Here is a 21,248-nt window from a genome sequence, read left to right on the forward strand (position 1 = left end):
TTATGTTTCAAATCCGATATACATATAACATGTATTCCTCAATAAAAGGTAAAATGTCTTTCATCTATAAAATCAGGATGAAAGATTAATATTTATGAAAGAATATGACCCCAGTTATTTATGAAAAGATAATTTTTTTTGGAGAGAAATCGTTTCCGAAAAAGAAGAAAGTTATTTAAATATTTTTACAATACAAATTAATTTTACCTTTTATTGAGGACTAGTGGTATCCGCACGACTTTGCCCGTAGTATAAAATTAAAAATTCTTATGGTTCGACTGAATATTTACAAATAATGTATGGTGAATTTCTCGCCAATTGGCTTGCCCATGTTATGATAATTTCGTAATTTGCTCGTACATCTTATGATAATTTTGCTCGGGAAACTGTTTTTAAATTGGAATAGAAAAAGAACCACATCGAATTTCCGAAAAATCGCTTCGAGGTGCACACCCTCATGCTACAAACTAACTTTGTGCCAAATTTCATAAAAATCGGCCGAACAGTCTAGGCGCTATGCGCGTCACTGATAGACAGACCGAGATCCAGATATCCAGACAGACAGACTTTCAGCTTTATTATTTTTAAAGAATAGTTGATATATGTATATGGGATTTTAAATGTAGCCACATAAAAATTGATTAATTTTATTTCTTTGGAGCATTTGAAATTTGTTTCTACTACTGTTTGTACCGTTGGTTGAGAACACACTAACAATTGACGCATGCGCGATGACTTTAAAAACTCGTACATCCAAAGGCGTATCCAGCTCAACCATGAAAGGAGAGGGGGGCAGCAGTAGGGGAGTCCTGATGGGAGGTCACTGTGACCTCCCAAAAATTTTCTTATTCGGCAAATCTTGTTTGACGATATGACAAAAATATCAACATTCGGAAAGTTTTGTTTGATGATATGATAAAAATATCATTCGACAAAATTTGGAGTTTCATTAGGTGAATTATGATCATTCGGGGAAATTTGGAGCTCTATTCGGCCCATTGAAAGTTTCCACCCTGATAAAATTTGAAATTCGGAGCGCACCTGAAAAGGCACATCATTTGGGCAGTTAAGAGACTGGTTCCCCCCCCCCCTTTTTATTCCAAGATTTTGGAAGCAATGAAATTCTAAATTGAGTGCGGTATTAATCCAACTAAACACTAATTGCTTTCCCTTTCAATGAGCTCCCAAAGAAGATGTATACACTTTCTAACTCAGGAACAAGTTACTACAGCTGAACTCTTTGATAAATTTAGAAATTGAAACAACCGTCAATTAAATTATTTTTAATTCTAAATATTTTTTATTTTTGCAGTTTGGGGGGGGGAGCTGCCCGACCTTGCCCCCCTCTGGATACGCCCTTGCGTAGAGCTGGATATCGCCATCCCTGTCGAACGAATATTGTAAAGCGCTAACTCTTTCATTCTAAGCAATCTTAAAAGGCTGACAATCCCCAGTTGCTGCCATTTTTGCATAGGCAACCTTAGTTTATCACGTCCAGAAAAAAATTAGCTTTAATTTGATACATAAATAATCACTATACTTTATGAGTGCATAAATGTGCACCAATAGTACCCGTTTACTGCGAATAGGTAGCGGCCAGTTGAGCAACAGCAACCATAACTTTTCAAGTTCTTTAGGTATATTTCTTTGAAGTAGAGTATAGTTTATTTCAATAACTAATGCGTCATTTTTACCCCAAAATGTCAAACAATATTAGTTTGATAAAAAATTCTTGAGGGCACTTCTTGCTAGGCAACCTAGCCAAAACACATTGCCCCTATTATAATGGAATATAAAAATTTGATTTTGAATTTGTACTCGATGAGTGCAGAATTCAGCAGTCGGATCTCGTACTATAATATTGCCTCTGCTTTTCAGTTACACACCGCACCCATAACTGGGATGATGTTATTGGATGCTATCGTATACGAAACTTAGTCACTCCTTATATTGATTTACAACATCATGACAGCCTAACGGTAAGTTTGTTACATGCAATAATCACATGTGTTGACACTCATGGCGGTGCTCCCAGGAGTCATTTTTAACAGGACAATGTGCAGAAGCATGCAGCAAAGGTGTCAGAGATCTTCCTCTTCCTCACTATCACCTTCTCTGGCCTGCTTAGTCACCTGATATGTTACAGATTGAGCACATCTGGGATTACTTTTGACAGTAAGTTGGACAAAAAACGAGTTTGATCTCAAAAATCTGCCTTTACTAAACGTGGAACGAGGTAACGTAGGACATTGTACGATACTTTTAAGACTCAATCTACGGCAGTATCACCTTATGTTAGAAGTGGTCCAACAGCGTACTAAAAGCTCCATTCATTCCTGTAGTAATAATTGCGATGTTTTTATTTTGCAATCATTTTCTTAAAGATGTTGTTTTTATAGATATGAAATTTCATTTTATTTTGACAAATTCTTTTTGCATCGATTTTTTTTTTTTTTTTTGTTATGGAGTCTGACGTACGGATATGCACATTGGGTGAGCGACGTGTCTATGCGTTACCGTCGCAATAGAAAGCCCAAGAACTGAATTGGTTGCTGAGGAGTACGTCATCAAATCTAGGCAACTTTATTTTCAGTAACATGCATATTCCAGCTTATTTTATGATGAAGTTCGATAGCATATGCCGAAGAAAGTTATTTCCGAAGGATTTGGAGTATATTTAAAATATAAAAGGTAAGTTGTGATTTTTTTTTTTTTTTTTTTTTTTTTTTTGTCATATAACATTCTCTTATACTCATGAAAGTAACTTTTCTTAAGCACTAACTGAGAATCCAAGTAGCTGCCGGATTAGTTGACTTTGAAACATAGCGGTATAATGCTTTGACAGCACTACAGGTTGAAATTTACTGGATAGAATACTAAACTTAACCTGATGCGTCGGCCTATCTGTATAGCGGTTCTAGCGGAGTCTAATATTGTTACCGTCGCTACAGAAGGTCCTAGCGCTGAAACATGAAGGCAACTGGATTATGTTGGAGCTTAACATTGGCACGTTTTGATGAAGCTTTTCATTGTTGAGAAATAAGTCGCTTTTATTGAAATGAAAGAAGAAGTGGAAGAGAGATTCAAAGACTCAACTCCGGAATTTTTTTTAATTTGTAGTATTAAAAATGCATTATAGACAACTTTTGGTTTTGTGTGTGTGGGGGGGGGGGGGGGAGAGACACTCTCTCGGTCTGTTTTTGAAATTGAATCTTTTAAAATGCAATTGTTGATTATCACCTACTATGCCAAGGAGGGAGGGAGAGTTCGGGTGCTCTCCCCGAAAATTTTTCTAAACTATAGTTGCAAAAACAGCTTTAGACGATCTTTGGTAATATTACGGAAAGAGAGATTCGCAGCCAGTCCCCATGATTTTTTTTAAATTGAAATCTTCAAAACACGGTTGTAAGACCATCTTTGGTGACGTTAAGGGGACCGGCAATCCTTCCCAATTGGAGCTACAAAAACGTAATTTTGGTTGACATTCAATGATGTCATTGGAGAGGAGTTTTCAGAAGCTACCCTCCAGAAAAATTTCGAAATTCAAGTACTGAAAACTAAATCTAAGACAATTTTTAACGATGTTTGCGAGAGAGAGGGGAGGGGAGACGTTCCTCCGACAACTGTTTGAAGTTATATCCTTTAAAACGCAGGTTTTAGAAAATATTCTGTAATGTTAGTGGAAGAAAGAGGTTTGAATGCCCTTTTTCAGTGATTTTCGGGGAGTTCCAACAGAAAATTTTCAGAAATTTAAGCCCTACCTAAAAACGAAAGTTTATAATCTTTTGTGATATTAGAGGGAGGGGGGGGGGCACCTTGAATTTCTCTGAGTTGAAGTCTGAAAAAAAAAAAATTTTGACGACTTTTTTATAGCATATAAAACTTTAAAATTTTTGAGGGGGGAGGTGTCTGACCCCCTAACCCCCCCCCCCCCTCTCCCGCTGGCTACAGCATTGTTCGAAAGTGATGCGATTTTTTAATCCATCAGTATCGACGATAATTTAGTTCCATATGTTGCTCTGCGTATTTGTTTAACTTAATAACTATTTATTCTTTTTGGAAAGTAACTGGGGAGGGGGGATATTTTGTTTCAATTTTGTTACTCGTGACTGAAATCTAATTTAAAAAGAAACATGATTCCAATATACTGTTGCAAAAGATAAGTTTCAGTTTCACGGTGTTCCTTTTCCTCCGTGGGAGTGAGGGCGTCACCCTGCGTAGAGTAACCGGTCGATCGCGGCTAACCGGCTCTTAACAGGCGCTTTCTAAAAGCGTTACCGGTTATGGGCGGCCACTCACCACGACGTTCAAATAATCCAACCGGTTGCTCCAAAGCCGCTGTTGGCAGATGGCTATGGCTGCTCCATGCGAACACACAGCATGAGATAATCATACATTTTCCCTCCTGGTTACCAGCAGAAATAAATTGTTATTGCTTAGAACACTGTTAATCTAAATTTATAAGTCATCACAAATGCTTTCGATGCTTTGGTTTCTGTAATTTCTCAAACGGTCTTCTAAAAACGAAACATGATATGGAGTCGACCGCGGTGCAACCGGTTGCTATGTACGAACATACCCATCGTCAAAAAAAAAAGTTATGCTTAAGAAATTTTAAAAAAATTTTGACAGAAAACACCTGTTTGCAACATATTAAAATGTTAAAGTTAGGAAAAAAGTGCAATTCTCGTTTGAGTTCTTAGTAAAAAATCTTTACAAATGCAAATTTTGTGAACTAATTTGGAGGGGAACAATTTTTAATTAGTACTTCACTTAATGAAATAAGAAAGTTTCCGAGCGCCTTTCAACCATGCCTTAAAAGTTTTTTTTCCCAGATATTTTTTACTAAACTGTGAAAAAGAAATTTATCTGCTCTGTTTTTCGTCGTGTTGCCCTAGTTAGGAGCGTGCTAGTGACGCAACCGTCCGCTTTTCGTGTCTCCGCCGACGGTCATTTAACTGTAATAAAGCTTTGTTTAGTGCTAGTTTACCTCTTTTTAAGTGTACGCTATGCATATTGTTTCCGCTGGTAACTAAGAGTTTACATTCGGACCTCAGGAATATCAAAATCTTTCAAAATGCCTCGTGAAGAGTGTGCTCAACGGAACTTTTATGAGCTTTGTTGTTTGTTTTGCTGTCCCCCGTGTCCTACTCACATCGCTGCTAAATTGGCCTTCGTTCCACCAGAACCAACTTATTCACTAAAAGCAGACGAAACTGGTAGCAATCATTCCCTGTATCTCAACAGCCGTGCCGAGTGGCAGTTCACGAATGAAGAGCTCAAGTTAATAGAGGTTTTTTATACCAGGACATCTAAAAGAAATCAGATTGCTTGTATGTTTGCGAAGTGTTCACCATTGGCGAAACATACTATTTTGTTCAGCCACGGCAATGCCGTCGATCTGGGACACATGAGCAATTTCTATGTGGGTCTGGGCTCTCGTATAAATTGCAATATATTCAGTTATGATTACTCTGGTTATGGACAGAGCGAGGGGAAGCCTTCGGAAAAGAACTTGTACGCCGATGTGGATGCCGCTTGGCATGCGTTGCAGGACACGTTACGGCATTCGTCCCGAAAATATCATTTTGTATGGTCAAAGTATAGGTACAGTGCCGACCATTGATTTAGCCTCCAAGTATGAAGTGGGGGGTGTCATCCTCCATTCTCCTCTCACATCAGGAATGAGAGTTGCCTTTCCAAACACAAAAACGTACCTGGTTTTTTGATTCATTTCCTAGGTAACTATTCCGAATTTTGTCAACTTATGTTCATTCTTTTAAATTTATTGTCATACCTTCACATTTATCTTTAATTGTGGCATGATTTTTTTTTTTTTGTCTTGTGAGTTCTACATACCTATTAGTCAGTGCATGATCCAGGGCCAATCCTAGGTAGTCGGCCCCCCGCATGCAAAGACCTAATGTTCCGCTCCTCTAGAGAATTTCACAAATTTTGACTATATAATACTTAACCTCCTCATTCCTTTTCTTTCAAATTTCCGTAGCAAGTTCCAATTTTTTAAAATAAGGGGATGGATATATAAAAAGTGAGAAAAGTTTTATAGTGAGAACCTTCTTTCTTATGTACAATTTATTGCTTTGAAGAAAGTAATACAGTCGAACCTGTCTATCTCGAACCTGCTTATCTCGAAAACCTGTCTATCTCGAAATTTTTTAATTTCCCTGCATTTTCAGCCAAAATTTAATGTATTTTCCATGTTTATCTCAAAAAAAATTCCCGAATACCTCTATATCTCGAATTCTAGCAATGCTGACATTTTCAAATTCGAAGCCCATCAATCTTCAAAACAGCAAACAACTTTCCTTAAACACAGAAACAGTAGCACTATTCTCAAGGGCAGGGGAAATAAAGGAGAAATGCACCTAGGTATTATTTTTTTCAGGAAGACTAACGAAAGGACAGTCATTTCGAGCACTTTCTCGGAAGCAGAGCAGAGGGCAGAGAAGGGGACAATGAGGAGAGGGCTGGGCTTGACAGATTTGACATGTGGGGTGACTTTTCCAAGTTCGTAGTTTAAAGTCATTCAAATTAAAATCCGTTTCATTATCTGTTATCTGGTTTAGGTACTGATCCGTGAGTGATCTCTTGCTTGAAGTTGTGATTGCGTAGAAAACCTAGATGATAGGCTTGAAAAGAAAGCTAAAGATTTTTTCAAATGATGAAAAAGTGAAATTTCTAGAATTTTTGAACGGCAATCCATTAATGAAGAAAAATGAAATTGCCGCCAAGTTAAGTATGTACAATAGGGCAAGATGGGTTTTCAGCCATTGCCAACCTCAAGAGAGGCTATTTGAATCTTAAAAAAAAAGAGGCACCGAAAAACAATAAAAGACTACATATTTTGCTTGCAAAAGGTATGCTTAAAATTTCATTACTGTCAAAATGATTCCTTAAACTTGCAATAAAATGCTTAGTATAAAATAGTTGAATAAATACCTAACAAAGCTATTACGGAAGAATTTTAATATTTCGCATGTTTAGTCTTTGGTATAAAATTCTAAAATTTTCATTATCAGATTCCAAATTTCAATAAGTTTCTCAAAATAAACAGTGGACCCCCCACTGTGCACTAACATCCTATTTTTCTTAAACTGTGCTATGCTATCGGGAAATAGGGCATTAATTGGATTCTTTAATAAGATTTGAAATTCTTTTTGGTAAGTTTATTCGACTCATTTAAAGTTTTATTGTGAGAAATTTTGCTTGGTAAATAGAACTGTATGTTGCCTACGGCCGTCCATTGATTTGGCTGGCCGTGTGCTGTGCATGCGCTGCACACCTGCTAGGATCTAGTGAGGGACAAATCAGTGCGCTTTCTCCCTTTTCTTTGGCTGCAATGTCTAAGGGCAGCAAATTCACCCTATTTCTCTGGAATTTTTTGTCGAAATTTAATTATCCTTCATGTTTAATATAAATAGGTGAAGGAAGATGGATGAGGAGCAACAGTTTCAAGGTTTGTCACGGCTTGGGAAAATCTTATTACCAAACGGCACGAACTTGAGGGTCACGGATTTGGACAAAATTCTAGATATAGGTCAATTCTCACTAGGTATTAGCACAGGTAAAGCAGTTTGACTGCATGGGCCCTAGTTTGGCCGTAATGGGGGTCGGAAGTTGATAATTTCGACCCAGGATGCAACAGAGTTTCCTTTAAAATTACCATTTTTATCCATTTTTCTGCTACTGTACTGCAGTATGAGCCATTTGCATGCTTACCTTCAAATTAATTATGTTGGATCCTAATTTTTAATAAGCGGTTCTCAAATTTAAATTGGTTACTACTTTTAATTTCCATCCCTTGAATGACAATACAACATAGTTACAGGATATTTATCGTTTGCAAATGAAACTAATTATTTTCGTTTTATATTAATCGTGTGCTAGTAAAAAGTATTTATCGTTTGCTAATAAAAACATTTACTTCAACTGGATATTTATTGTCTGCTATCAAAGATACCCCACATTGATAAGCAAAAATGGAGAGGAGAAAAAGCTCTGATTTATTGCACATGGCACACACACACACACACAAAATGCAAGATCGTTTTGACTTTTCAAATAACTTAGATAGTGCCCATAAAAAAAAACCTTGTTCTCCCTTGTACTCAATTTACTAACAAAAGATGCCAAAGGTGATGGGAGATCGAACATAGTGTCGAAGTCTGAAATTCCATTGGAAACGCCATTGCATTTCTAGGGCCAAAATAGCAACTTTGGGCCCTCGTTGCAGCCAAACCAGGGCCTATGCAGTCAAACCGCTTTACCTGCACTCATACCTAGTGGAAATGGACCTATAACTAGAATTTTGTCAAAATCCGTGACCCTCAAGGTCGTGCCGTTTGGTCGTTAGATCCTGCACTGCTGTTATGGAATTAAACTTTTTGAGCTACCCTTTGTCAACTTTCTATTGCTAAGTATTTTGTAGGACCTGCCTTTTTGTGGATTCTTATAATTGTTAACTGGGTGGTCGAGAGTCAAGGTGGGCGAGTCCCTTCTCTATTTGGTTGGCTGCCCCCCCTCCCCCCCATGCAACTAAAATGACTTCAGTTTTTAAGTTGAGTTCTCAAGTTCTTTGGCAGACAAGCTTTCAAATATATCATTTGAAACAATACAAGTTTGATTTTTAAAACGTATGAGTCTCCTTCCCCTCAATAATGCATTTTATTAGTTGACATAGCCCATTAAAAGTTGGTGAACTTCATAGAAATTTAAACATGTTAGCTAAAATTTATAGTAATATTAAGCTAAAATATTGCTATGCTTGGTTCTTCTCCTCACTTGGTTGGGACAATTGTTATAATGCATTGCTTCATTTTTGCAATTTAGATAGTATTTTCATATTTTACAAAAAATGTAACCATATATGTGTAGCAAAAACCCTGTACTACTCTCTGCGCCCCCCCCCCCCCCCCCAATTGTTAAAGGTTTTATCATGCATGCAAACTGACTCTGGTTTTCTAAGAAAAATGAATTTTTACCTTCAAGGACTCATATTTGAAACTCTATAGTTGTGTTCATTAAATTACCGTCCATTAGCCAGTGCTAAAGCAAAAAAGCATGAAATATACCACCAGCTCAGTCATATCCAGCCGAGGACTGCAGTTTCATGCTTATTAGCACTCATCAGCCCGGCATAGGAAAGTAACTGAGCTGGAGCAGTCCTCGGATGGAAATGACTGAGCTGTCAGTGTATTTCATCTAAAAATATGTATCTATTTGAACTCTTCTAACTGAAAATATTCATTAGTGAAGTGCTGCATCATTAAAAATGTTGATCCGCGGACACGAATCATTAATGTTTAGATCTGCGGATATGGATCTCAATTTGTTTTACCCAAGCGTAAAATCTGTCAAGAAAGGTATTCCCATGAGGGTAAAAGCTCTATTTCTTTTAAAAGTTCATCAACGGCAGAAACATAAATCAAGAATATGATTTAACCATTTGCATAGTGGACCTAAGATGTGACAACCCTAGGGAAAATCCTTTCTCTGATTTTCATAGCTCTAAAGTGTTATAAAATTAGAGTTTGTACGTAAATACAAAACCTTTCTCATCTGAATACTTGTTGTCAAGTGTTTCAATTTTAATATGCAGAGTATTGTAACTAACGCATGTTGTTTGACTTTAGAAGGTAGAAATAAAGTTTAAAGATCAATATAACATATTACATTAAAACTAAATATTAAATTAACCAACTTCTACTAGCTCTATTTATGCCAGAACCATCAACATTTTCCTTAGGGTCTTCCCCGATAGCTAATGCTAGAATATTAGTTTTAAGGGTAATTAAAGGTCAAGATTAGCGGTTGCCACTTACCACGGAGCACCTAACTAAACGAGCTGATTTGTGCATCACTTGACTTCCTTTTACTCCAATTTAATGTAATTTCCCCATTATTGGTATTTTTAATGTGATTCAATAGTTTACTCTCTAAATATCACCAACAGTGGCCAAATTGAAACCAGATAACCAGATTTAAAAAAAAAAAAAAAAAAAAAAATTAAAATGCCAACCTTGTTGCCAAGTTGGCGACCGAAATACTGGCGATATACAGTCGACACTCGATATAACGACCATCTCCGTGCCAGAGAAAAAGGTCTTTATAATGAGTGGTCATTATAAGAGATAGAATTTATTAAAAATATACACAATGCATCATGCATGTTCCGTAGTTCCAATACAATTGGCACTTTTTTAAGATTCTAGTAAAATGCCCAAATTATTTTTTATCGTGGAAATTTTTTTTTAAATTATGGGTGTAAAATATTATGACAAAACATTTCTAAGTAGAAAATATAGAAAAATTGTGTTACAGTACTTACAAATCATTTATTTTCTGAAGATCAAATCAGAAACAGTTGCTTTCCTTTTGAGCACCATGTGATTTTTGTAAAACATAATTTTCCATTTCAGTTTTTTAGTATAACAGTCAAAATTTAAGACTTCTACCGATTTTGTTTTTTTTTTTAGAAATTTTTTGCAACATTTCATCTTCGTCGAAATTTTCATCTTGGATTGCCTGACAAATCATTTAAGCATTTTTCCTTCGCTTTTTAAGATCAACATGGTGGAGGCAATTCTTGTTGGTCTTTTCTGAATTCCATGCTGTTTTAGAAAGATGCAAAGCTGTCAGGATACCCACTTTGTAATCTTCACCTTCTTCCAATCCGTAAATGGTAATAAAGGTCATTTCAAGTTACATATTAGTATCATTGGAAAAAACACCAGGAATAGTGCTAGCTGAATTCGGTCGCTGTATTGGATTAGATGATGCAGAACGGTCGTTATACCGGAAGCAAGTTAACATAGAGTTCATTTTAACAAAATTAGGGGTGGTAATTTTGGTGGTAATTAACAACATTAATTACCACTGGTCGTTATAATGGATTGGTCTTTATAATGAGTTTTCGTTATAATGAGCGCCGACTGTATCACCAAGTGTCCGCCAAATTATAACACCACTTGAGTTTACATCGAAATTAACAATCATTTCCTCCCAAGAAGGGACTAAAAGATCCCTTTAGATGCACCTGAATGCAACCAAAAGGGGAGGTGCACAACTAGACCCCACTAGGAGTCTACGTACCGAATTTCAACTTTCTGAGACATACCATTCATTAGTTATGCGACATACATACGTACATACAAACGTCACGAGAAAATTCTTTGTGATTAACTCGGGAATCGTCAAAATGGATATTTAGGGGGTCTATACATTCTTAAGCACTTATCCACGTGTGGTTGGGTCGAAAAAAAAACTCAACATTAATTCGGGGGTGAGTAAAATGGAAATTAGGGCCAATTTTTGAGTGAAAATTTTTTCGTAAATACAATACTTCCTTTTTTGTAAAAGGAAGTAAAAATGGTGACTATTGCAATTTTAGTGTCAATCAACACCTGGTTGGCACTTTCCCTAACCCATTTTGTCATGAACAAATATTAATGCCATTAATGAGTTATATTAACCTGTTATTTTCAGATAATAGTGGTAGTTGGGCTTGTTGAGACCATTCTTGATAATTTTAATGCAGTTGGGTCTTGAGAAGGTTGTGGGAACTTCTTATAACTCGAAAAAGGTTTTAGCCGGTTCCTTAGGACTTTTGAGTTATCAAGAGTTGACTGTACCATCAATATTTTAAAATTTAAGCAAATAGCGCCTACACACAATCCTACGAAGCCTATAATGAACCACAGGGTACAGTTATTTTGAACAAACTTTACATTTTCTTGTTCTTTTGGCAGTGCTAAGTAACACTCATTGAATCTTTAACTTAATTTTTTTAAATGGTTTTCATGAAGGATGACAAGCACGGATAAAAGGGAGGGGCGATCGCCCCTCCCTCGAGGAAATGTTTCCTAGTTATTTTTTTTCCAAATTGAGGTCCTAAAACGAAAGTGTAGGTCATCTTTGATGTATAATAATGAAGAATGGAATCAGGATCTATCTTTAGTGATTTTTGGAAAGAGAGTTTAGAGGCCTTCCCCCGGGTATTTCTCAAAATGAAAGCCTAAAAGACGCGATTGTAGACATCTTTTATGTAGGCAGGATTGGGTTCAGTGACTTGTCTTCAGTAATTTTTCGGAACTGAATTCCGAAAAACTCGATTTTAGGCGATCTTCGATGATGTTAGAGGTATTGGGTTTCAAAACATTTCAGCCACATTTGCAGCAGAAACTGCCAAAAACTCACAAAATGGCAAAAAATTAATTGTTGACACACAGTAGAAAATGCAAAGAAAAAATAATTAATTGTTAACTAAAGCACAATCAATTGTTACATTGTTTGGACCCTGCAGTTGACTCTTAGAAAAGGTGGTTTCAAAAATCTAAACAGTTTCACAATTTAATGTGCACAGATGAGGAACTTGAGAATATTCTTGCAACAGAAGAGCTAGCAGGCAATGCATCAAGGAAAAAGCAATATTCGTGAAACTTTCATCTATTGTATATTTTTTCAAACTGGTTCATGTAGTAACTGGGAAAGTGGTAAAAATTTGACTGGAAAAATAAGTTTCGAAATGTGGGGCCAATTTGTCTTGCATAGTTGTGACATTAGGTACATACAAAATCTAGGTTAATATTGGCTAGTAAAATTCTGACACTTTCTTCTTGAAACACGTAATAATTTCAATCACAAGCAGTTTAGATGAAGCATATAAGCAAGCAAATTACAATCAGTAATTCTGTATGTCACTCTTCTTTCCTAAAAAACCCATATGATTTTTGTCCTTAGTTAGATTAATCCAAATATTACGAGCATCTGACGCTCTCAGCTTTATACATTTCTCTTTAGACAAAAACAGGATCCATCACACAATATCTAGCATCCAGCCCCAGCTATTAATAATTGGAATTTTGACGTCTTGAATTCAAATTATGTTTTTTGCAATTATGAATGCAATGGACACTATTTGTAGAAACATGAGGCTTAGCGAGTAGGGTCCTATCGCAATTTGTGATTGCGAAAAATATGATTGGAATTCAAGGCCTCAAAATTCATATAAATGCTAAGGGACGGATACTTTATTTCCCCCTCGCTGTTTAGAAAACAGCAAAATGCATCTTTTTTTTTTGCAAAAAAAGGGGTGGGGGAATGCAATAATCTATGTTTCAAAAATACTTTGCTGCAGAAGTTACACACTATTTCTACTTAGCACACTAAACAACTTAGCAACTAAATGCTACAACTTAACAACTAAACTGAACAACTCCACTCAACAACTCATTCAGAGCCGGCCTTAAGCCGATTAGAGCAAAAGATCCCAATGGGGCCCCGCACCAGCTGGGGCCCCGCTCTAAAAAAATATTTTTTTCCACACAAAAGAAAATAAAGGAAATATAACGTTCAAATGAACTTAACTATGATATTAATCATAATATGCTTAACTGATATTTAATCTGGCGGGTATGGAGCTACTTTCAGTGCCATTGAGGTAGTATAGGGGGAATTTCCTGAGGCTTTTAGCATCCATATTAAGTCCAAAACTACTAGTCTCAAATAAATTTCCTGAAGAAAAAAAATAAAACATATAGCCAGCTAAAATTTTTTAAATCCATATCTAAGGCGATACCTGCTGTATCCTATAACTTCCGATCAAGAGGAAGGAACTAGCTAGTGGGGAACCAAAGTACAAATTTTTAATGATTATTAGCAGTCTGCAATAACGTAAGGGTCAAGGACCCCTTACGTTATTGCAGACTGCAATAACATCCCAATGCAATCCCAGGATCTACTCGTATCACATGGGCAATGCGGAAATTTACATGAAATTCCGAAATTTCAGGAATTTCCAAAGCTATCTTTTTAATTTCATTTATACATTTACTTTTATTATTTTTTTACTTTCTTTATTAGTATTGATAAAAAAATATTAAAACTTAGCAGCAATGCCAATTTTTTTACTACACAATTAACACCAACGTAAATGCAATTCTGAACTAGTATGTTGTGGCCATCACGAAACTTTCTTCTATATTTTTCTTTTTTTTTTCTGATCCCTCCCCATGCTTGACGAGGAAGCAATATTCCCAACAAAAACAAAATTACACATGCAAAAACTTGACGACTATCCCAATGTCTGAATTATTGCAAAAGCAAAGCAAAGAGCGAAAATTGAAAGTTATTTTAAAAGCCTTGCTTGAATTAATTACAAATATTTTATTTGTTAACAAACATAAGATGGCAACAGTTAAAAATTTTAAATCATTGAGATAATATTTCCTATCATTTCCATACAATTAAAATCACGAGAAATACGCAGACGACAATCTATTACGATTCATCTTTCTTATTGTTGCATTAATAAAAATATTTTTATTCGCAAAAAAAAAAAAAAGAATCAACACCTCTTGGAGCGATCGGCGTCAAAATTGAACCAAAGCCTGTTTACAAATGGATTCACATATATTCCAAATTTCAACCAGAACGTAGCATTACTTCTTGAGATAGGGCACTCAAAATGGAAAAAAAAAAAAAACGGGTGATTGCGCTACCCCCCTTTTTAGCTGTTGACACAAAAATAAAATCAATTCTTATACCCACTAAGGGCTACTTGCCGATAAATTTTTCTTTCATTCCGTTCATTATTTCTTGAGATACAGCAGTCACAATCGACGACAAAAAACGTTCTATAGCTCAACCCCCGTTTGAGTTATTGACACCAAAATTGAATCAGCCCCTGTTCCTGTTAATACCAACATATGGACCAAATTTTGTTTGATTCCGCCAGTTACTTCCTGAGGAATAGCAAGCAGGCGTAACTCGAAAAACGTCCCATTGCTCCACCCCCCTTGGAGGAATTCGCGCCAAAAACTAATGGGCACAAGTTCACAGAGGGGCACATACGTGTACTAAATTTCGTTCGATTTCATGCGGTAGTTTTTGTTGTAGAGCGGCCACAAAAAACTGGTCACACACAGACGTGACACACATACACACACACACACATACACACACACACACACACAGACAGACAGACATTTTCCAAAAATGGTCGAAATGGACTCAGCACACCTCAAAACGTTCGAATCCGTCGAAATTCGAAAATTTGCACGAATCCAATACTTTCTTTTATATATTAGATATAGAAGAAAGTAAAAATAAATATATAAATGATAAACTTCAAATACTGCGTATTTAATACGCGGAAAACATCTCCATAACAATTCTAAAGAAAGCAAAGTGCCATTCTTCTTCTAACGTTTATACATAAAGCCTTTAATTTGGTTTTAAATCTTCAAGGTCAAAAAATTACTTGGAGCCAACCAAACCCTGACATCTCTCTTAACGTGACTGAAGATGCGTGTTTAAGACCTTAATTTCAAAAAGTTCAGGAGAAGGCTACTCAAACGCTCACCCTTACCTCAACTTTATCCCAAAAAAACTGACTAAAATTACATCATTCAGTTTTCAATTTAAAAGGATTTCCAAGGAAGGAAGAGATTCATAAATTTCCTTCTTCTCTTCTAACGTATCCAAAGGTAGCCTAAAATAGTGTTTTTAAGATTTAAATTTTGAAATATTTCATGAGGAAGGTCTCTGAAACATTTTTACTATCTAATGACCCCTTTCTTTAGCATCAGCACAATAGCTTAAAATTTTTCTTTTAGAAAATACTACCACAAGAAAACACTCGAACCCTTCCTTCAAATAGATAGCATAAAATTCATTTCAGTATCGAAAAAAAATTCCGGGACGAAACTCCTCCCGTTTCCCCTATCGTTACCAAACAGGGCATAAATTTGAGTTTTTTTGCGCTATAAAACCCTCTATTTTGAAAGTTTTCCGTAGGAGATCACTAAATTCCTTTCTTTTCCATTTTCATCAAACATCATCTAATGGGGACAAAAACTTCTGAGAGGAGCCCCCACTTCCCTATCGTTACTAAAATTAATCTAAACTTATCTTAAATTTTTAAATAAAATTTGGTAGGCGGGAAACCTCCGCCTCTCCCCCTTTCCCTTCAGTTTATATAAAATTGTCCAAAGTTGCAATTTTAGACGTCAGCTTTGAAGACTCTTCCAGGGACTGTGGGTGTTTTATCTGACCTCTAACGTCCCTCTTCTCCCCCCCCCCCTCAAACCTCATCTCCGTACCAAAACTGCCTTTTTAAACTTCAATCTCGAAAAATTTCCTAGGAGAGCTCCCCCGTTCCCCTTAATTCCGTTCCACTTCTGACACCTCAAAGACGTCTGGTCTTTTGCATGTGGTCTAAAATTACTTTTTTAGGACAGATACATTTTGGTGCATTTTCCTTTTCTGTTCTAAGTTATAAATTGCGCTACCCCCGCTTACTTCCAACGGTGAAGGGGTTCTCACTTCTGAAAGTTGCACAATAATGATCGATAGAAAAATGATTTTTTACTGGGTGGGTTGATTTATTCCATGAAAATAAAAATTAAAAAACCAGCTGAATGGACTTTTATCAAGTTATTTCACAATAAGCGAACTAAGAATTGGAAGAGAGAAGTCTACTGTGACCATCCGTCCCGGTTTTGGAGACAATATTCCACTTTTGTTGGAGGTTATTTAATCCATGTCAGTCATGTTAAAATCCCATAATATCGTCCAATTTTACAAAAAAAGGAAGAAAAAATCAGCATCAGGGAAGCCATTCCCTCAGCCCCACACTTCTTTAGACACCCCAATTTTCTCGTGCACCAACCGCATGTGATTGGGCATAAAGATTCTCAAAGCTACTTTTCTTACGTTTTTAGAATGCACACTTATTTTTGTGGCCATTCATTCATTTGTTTCTTAAGAAATAAAAAAAGTAAAAATCGAACGTGATATAGAAATTTGAAGGAAGACGGATAATTGCGGCAGTTTCGAATCCTTGCCTGAATTTAAAAAAAAAAAAAAAAAAAAATCGGTCAGCACTTCTCGAATTTGTACGACCAATCTGTAAGGGGCCCCGCCAGATTTCTCTAATCGGGCCCCGCATGTGCTAAGGCCGGCTCTGAACTCATTGTTATTATCGACTTCTTCACTCACTATTTGACCACTTTTGATTTTTCTTGTTTGAAGCGTTCAAATTATTAGTTTAAAATGAAAAAGTCACTTTGTGTGCACATTCTAGAACTGCATATTAAATCACAATTAATTTTTTTACTTCTGCTTTTAAGTAAAAAGAGTTTGGAAATCAGCTGTGAATGTTACGTTAGTCGCTATGGAATGGTCCAAGCTTACTTTTTGATGAGCATTTGCAATCTTTGTGCATCCTGCACTAGAATCTATTTTTTTCAATTCAACCATTTTTTAAGTTTTATATTGAAGTAATTAATTAATTGCCTTTTCATTTTCCTTAAAATTTTAGTTTGCAAATATAGTTGCATTATGTGTCATTAAGTTATTGAAACAACTATAGTATCGAAACCAAGAAGAAGCAGTTCTTACTAACTACCAAACGGCACGACCTTGAGGGTCACGGATTTAGACAAAATTCTAGATATAGGTCCATTCCCACTAGGTATGAGGCCAGGTAAAGAGGTTTGAATGCATAGGCCTTAGTTTGGTCGCAACGGGGGTCTAAAGTTGCTAATTTGGACCCAGGAATGTAATAGAATTTCCTTCACATTTACCATTTTTATCCCTTTTACTGCTATTCTACTACAGTATGAGTCATTTAGATGCACTTGGCTTTGAATTAACTACGTTGAATGCTATTTTTAATAAGTGGTTCTCAAATTTCAATTGGATACTACTTTTAATTTCAAGAACTTGAATGTTAAAATAGCATAGTTACATGATATTTATCATTTGCAAATGAAACTAAATTATTTTCGTTTTATATTAATTGTCTGCTAGTAAAAAGTATTTATCGTTACTTTAACTGGATATTTACCATTTGTTATCAAATATGATTCTCAATAACAAGCAATAAAAATCGGAGAGGAGAAAAAGCTCCGATTTATTGCACGCGGCACATAAAAAAAGAAACAAAAAAAACAAGATCGTTTCGACTTTCCAAGTTACTTAAATAATGCCCATAAATAAATAAATGTTCTCCCTTCCACTTGTACTAACAAAAGACACCAAATGTGTTTGAAGAACGTGTTTTGTACCTAAGTCGGAAATTCCAGGAAACGCCATTGCATTTTTGGAGCCAAACTAGCAAATTTGAATCTTTGTTGCAGCCAAACTAGAGCCTATGCAGCCAAACTAGGGCCTATGCAGTCAAACCGCTTTAACTGCGTTCATATCTAGTGAGAATGGACCTATGTCTACAATTTTTACCAAATTCGTGACCCTCAAGTTTGTGCCGTTTGGTTGTAAGTAATATTGTGATTTTAAAAGACTAATTCTTTTGAAACATATTGGCATTTCAGTAAATTACCGCCCATTAGCAAGGGCTAAAGCAGAAATATATGAAATACACCGCCAGCTCAGTCATGGTCTGCTAATTCTATATTAGCTACCAGTTTGTTCGGCACTCTTGGCTTCCTTAAGAGGTTTTCCATCTCCAGCTCAGTCACTTTCCTATGCCGGGCTGACGAGTGCTAATAAGCACGAAACTGCAGTCCTCGGCTGGAAATGACTGAGCTGGCGGTGTATTTCATGTATATTGGCATTTGTTTCCCTGAGTTGAAAGATTAATGAAATAAAAGCATTTTTTCAACTAACCAGCTGAATGGTGGTATTTTCAAATTAAAAAAATTTTTCTCCTTTGTTCGTGAACAACCGTGTATATGATTTGTACACGTCTAACGTGGTTTATTCTCTTTCAGCATAGAAAAAGTGCCGAAAGTGACTTCTCCTGTTCTGGTCATTCATGGTACAAATGACGAAATAATAGATTTCTCACACGGTCAAGCAATTTACGAGCGATGTCCTCGTGCCGTGGAACCGTTGTGGGTCGAAGGAGCCGGGCACAACGATATCGAACTGTATGGGCAATATGTGGAGAGACTGCGCAAGTTCATTAATGAAGAACTTTCTAACTAGTGGCTGTTTGATAAAATCAATACTTATTTTACTCGGAAAGGCATATCACGATGTATTTGCGGAGTACATGCTGCCTATTAGAACCTAATAAAAGTAATATGTCCTATATTGATTTGTACTTTTTGTTCCTTTTTGCAGTTGTGAAAAGTGAAATTTTTGAGATATATTTATTCAGTATTGTTTCAGTATTTTTTTATGTATGTGTTGATTTAAATATATTTAAATAAGTGTAAGTTAATGTTTAAGTTGTGAGAAATTTCTATTTTGTTATATTTATTATAATTTAAAATTCTTTTGGATTCAATCTTGATTTTATTTCTTGTTTTGTTGTCTCCGTGGATTCATGCAAGACGATTCATTTCCTACACTGCCTACAGTTTTCTATATGAAGTGCATACTGTCTAAAAATTACTAATACATTACAGTGGCACTTGCTGCATATTTATTCCATTGGTTGTAATTGATATGAAAAATTTTATATTTGAGCTAGTCTTTTTTTTTTTTTTTTTACACTTTGTGACCAACTAATGTTGCCGTCTCTTTTCATGTCTAGTATTGAAGACATAAATAACTGGCCACATAGTTATTGGTGCCGAAAACATGTTCTAATATGTGAACAAACCGCAAAGTAAAAATATATAGCCATATGTGTACCTGTTTCTTCCTATGATCACTGAAAGTGATTACACTATTAATTTCAGGAAAACAGAATCATTTTGCTTAAAATTTTACTCAATGAATTTTTATCAAACATATTTTGCGTACTTTATGTCTGGCACTATAATTTGTATCAATGCTCTGAACTCAGTTCATGAGAGATACAAGTTGAAGTGATTGAATTGTTTAAAAGGAAAATCATAAAATTAATTTAGTAAAATGCAAAAAAAGACTGCTTTTTTTACAAAATGAATTTATGTTAGAGTTTGGGTACTACTGTGCAATCTTGTACTGGTGGGGGGGGGGATGTAATTACTCATATCTATAATGTTATTAATAGGTTTAGATACATTTTTCAAAAGCATCAAAGTACTTAGAAATGAAATCAATTTTACTGTGATGGATATATACAAGCTTTAGGAATAGTTTTTTAGACTTTTCAATTGAATAACCTGACACATTAAAATTTCTTTTACTAGCTAATTGGAAACAAATTTGGATCTTTTTTTTTTCTTCAATCATCTGGCAATAGAGCTTATGGTATGTTTATAAAATATCCTGTTACATTGCATTTTTTGGGGGAGGACTGTGAATCGATTCTATGTTATTCCTCACATTTTCAGCTGGCACTTAGAATTGATACACATAATGTTTATAAAAAATTTAGTAATAGTTCGATAGAGGGGTCTGTGGGTGTCAATCAACTTTTATATTGTTTTTTAATAGTTGAGTACAACCTTTCTTCTCCTAAATGGATTCTTCATCTCCCTTCCCCCAAATAAAATTGTATACAAATTTTTTACATGCTGTTTGTTCAATACGTTCATCTCTTGTGTACTTAACTATTTTTCCCCAAGACTGTTTTATAAATTTTAAATTTAGTTTTATTTTCTATTTCAAATAAATTTTTTAATTATTCTTCCAGCATTGATTGATATTTTTTTATATTTGTTTTTAAAATAAGATATTCTTTAGGACTCCTCTTTTACCATTTTGAAGATGTTCGTTTTTTTTTCTTTAAACATGATTTTATTGATGTAGTAAAAATCAGTAGAGTTAGACAAATTATGTAAATTAAAAGTAAGAGTTGATTATTTAATGTTTCTATATTAACTGTACCTACATCAACAAATCAATCATGTGGAATTAACTATAATAGGAACCAGCATTGTTTGTATTGTTGATATTTATGTGGCTGTATTGTCAGTTTTTAATTTTTTTTTCCATGAAATGTCCTGATCATAGTGTATGTGTGAATGATTTTAGAAACTTGTGAGTACTTTGTATTCATAGAATTGAAAGTGGACCATAAAAAAGAAAAAAAAATGTTGGGCTCAAGCTGAATTGAACTTCAATATTTATATTTTTTACCTTAAAAATTCTTTATAAAGGCAATATTTGTAACATTAAAATGCGCTTTAGCAAGCGCATGTAGTGTTGTGATAATTTGTAAAAATTTATTTAATATTTTTTTATCTGAAAAATTAGAATTGGTATAAAAATATTGGATGTCAAGTTTCTAACGTTCCCTTCATAATAATTGTCGTCAGTTCTCATTTGATGAGAGCATATCCATCATGAATTGTAATTGTGATATATGATTAAGAGTAGAACTTTCATGT

General features: G+C 35.3%; 1 protein-coding gene across 1 annotated transcript; it reads left to right on the plus strand.

The window, feature by feature from the left end:
* The first annotated feature begins 4,986 nt into the window (after positions 1–4,986).
* Positions 4,987–21,248, plus strand: LOC129222033 (alpha/beta hydrolase domain-containing protein 17B-like). The gene is given in 4 exon segments (XM_054856450.1): positions 4,987–5,551; positions 5,553–5,708; positions 5,710–5,741; positions 18,753–21,248. Coding segments are annotated over 4 exon segments (879 nt in total). The 5' UTR covers positions 4,987–5,077; the 3' UTR covers positions 18,970–21,248.

This window comes from Uloborus diversus, chromosome 5 (genome assembly GCF_026930045.1).
Source record: "Uloborus diversus isolate 005 chromosome 5, Udiv.v.3.1, whole genome shotgun sequence".
NCBI classification, from domain to species: domain Eukaryota; kingdom Metazoa; phylum Arthropoda; class Arachnida; order Araneae; family Uloboridae; genus Uloborus; species Uloborus diversus.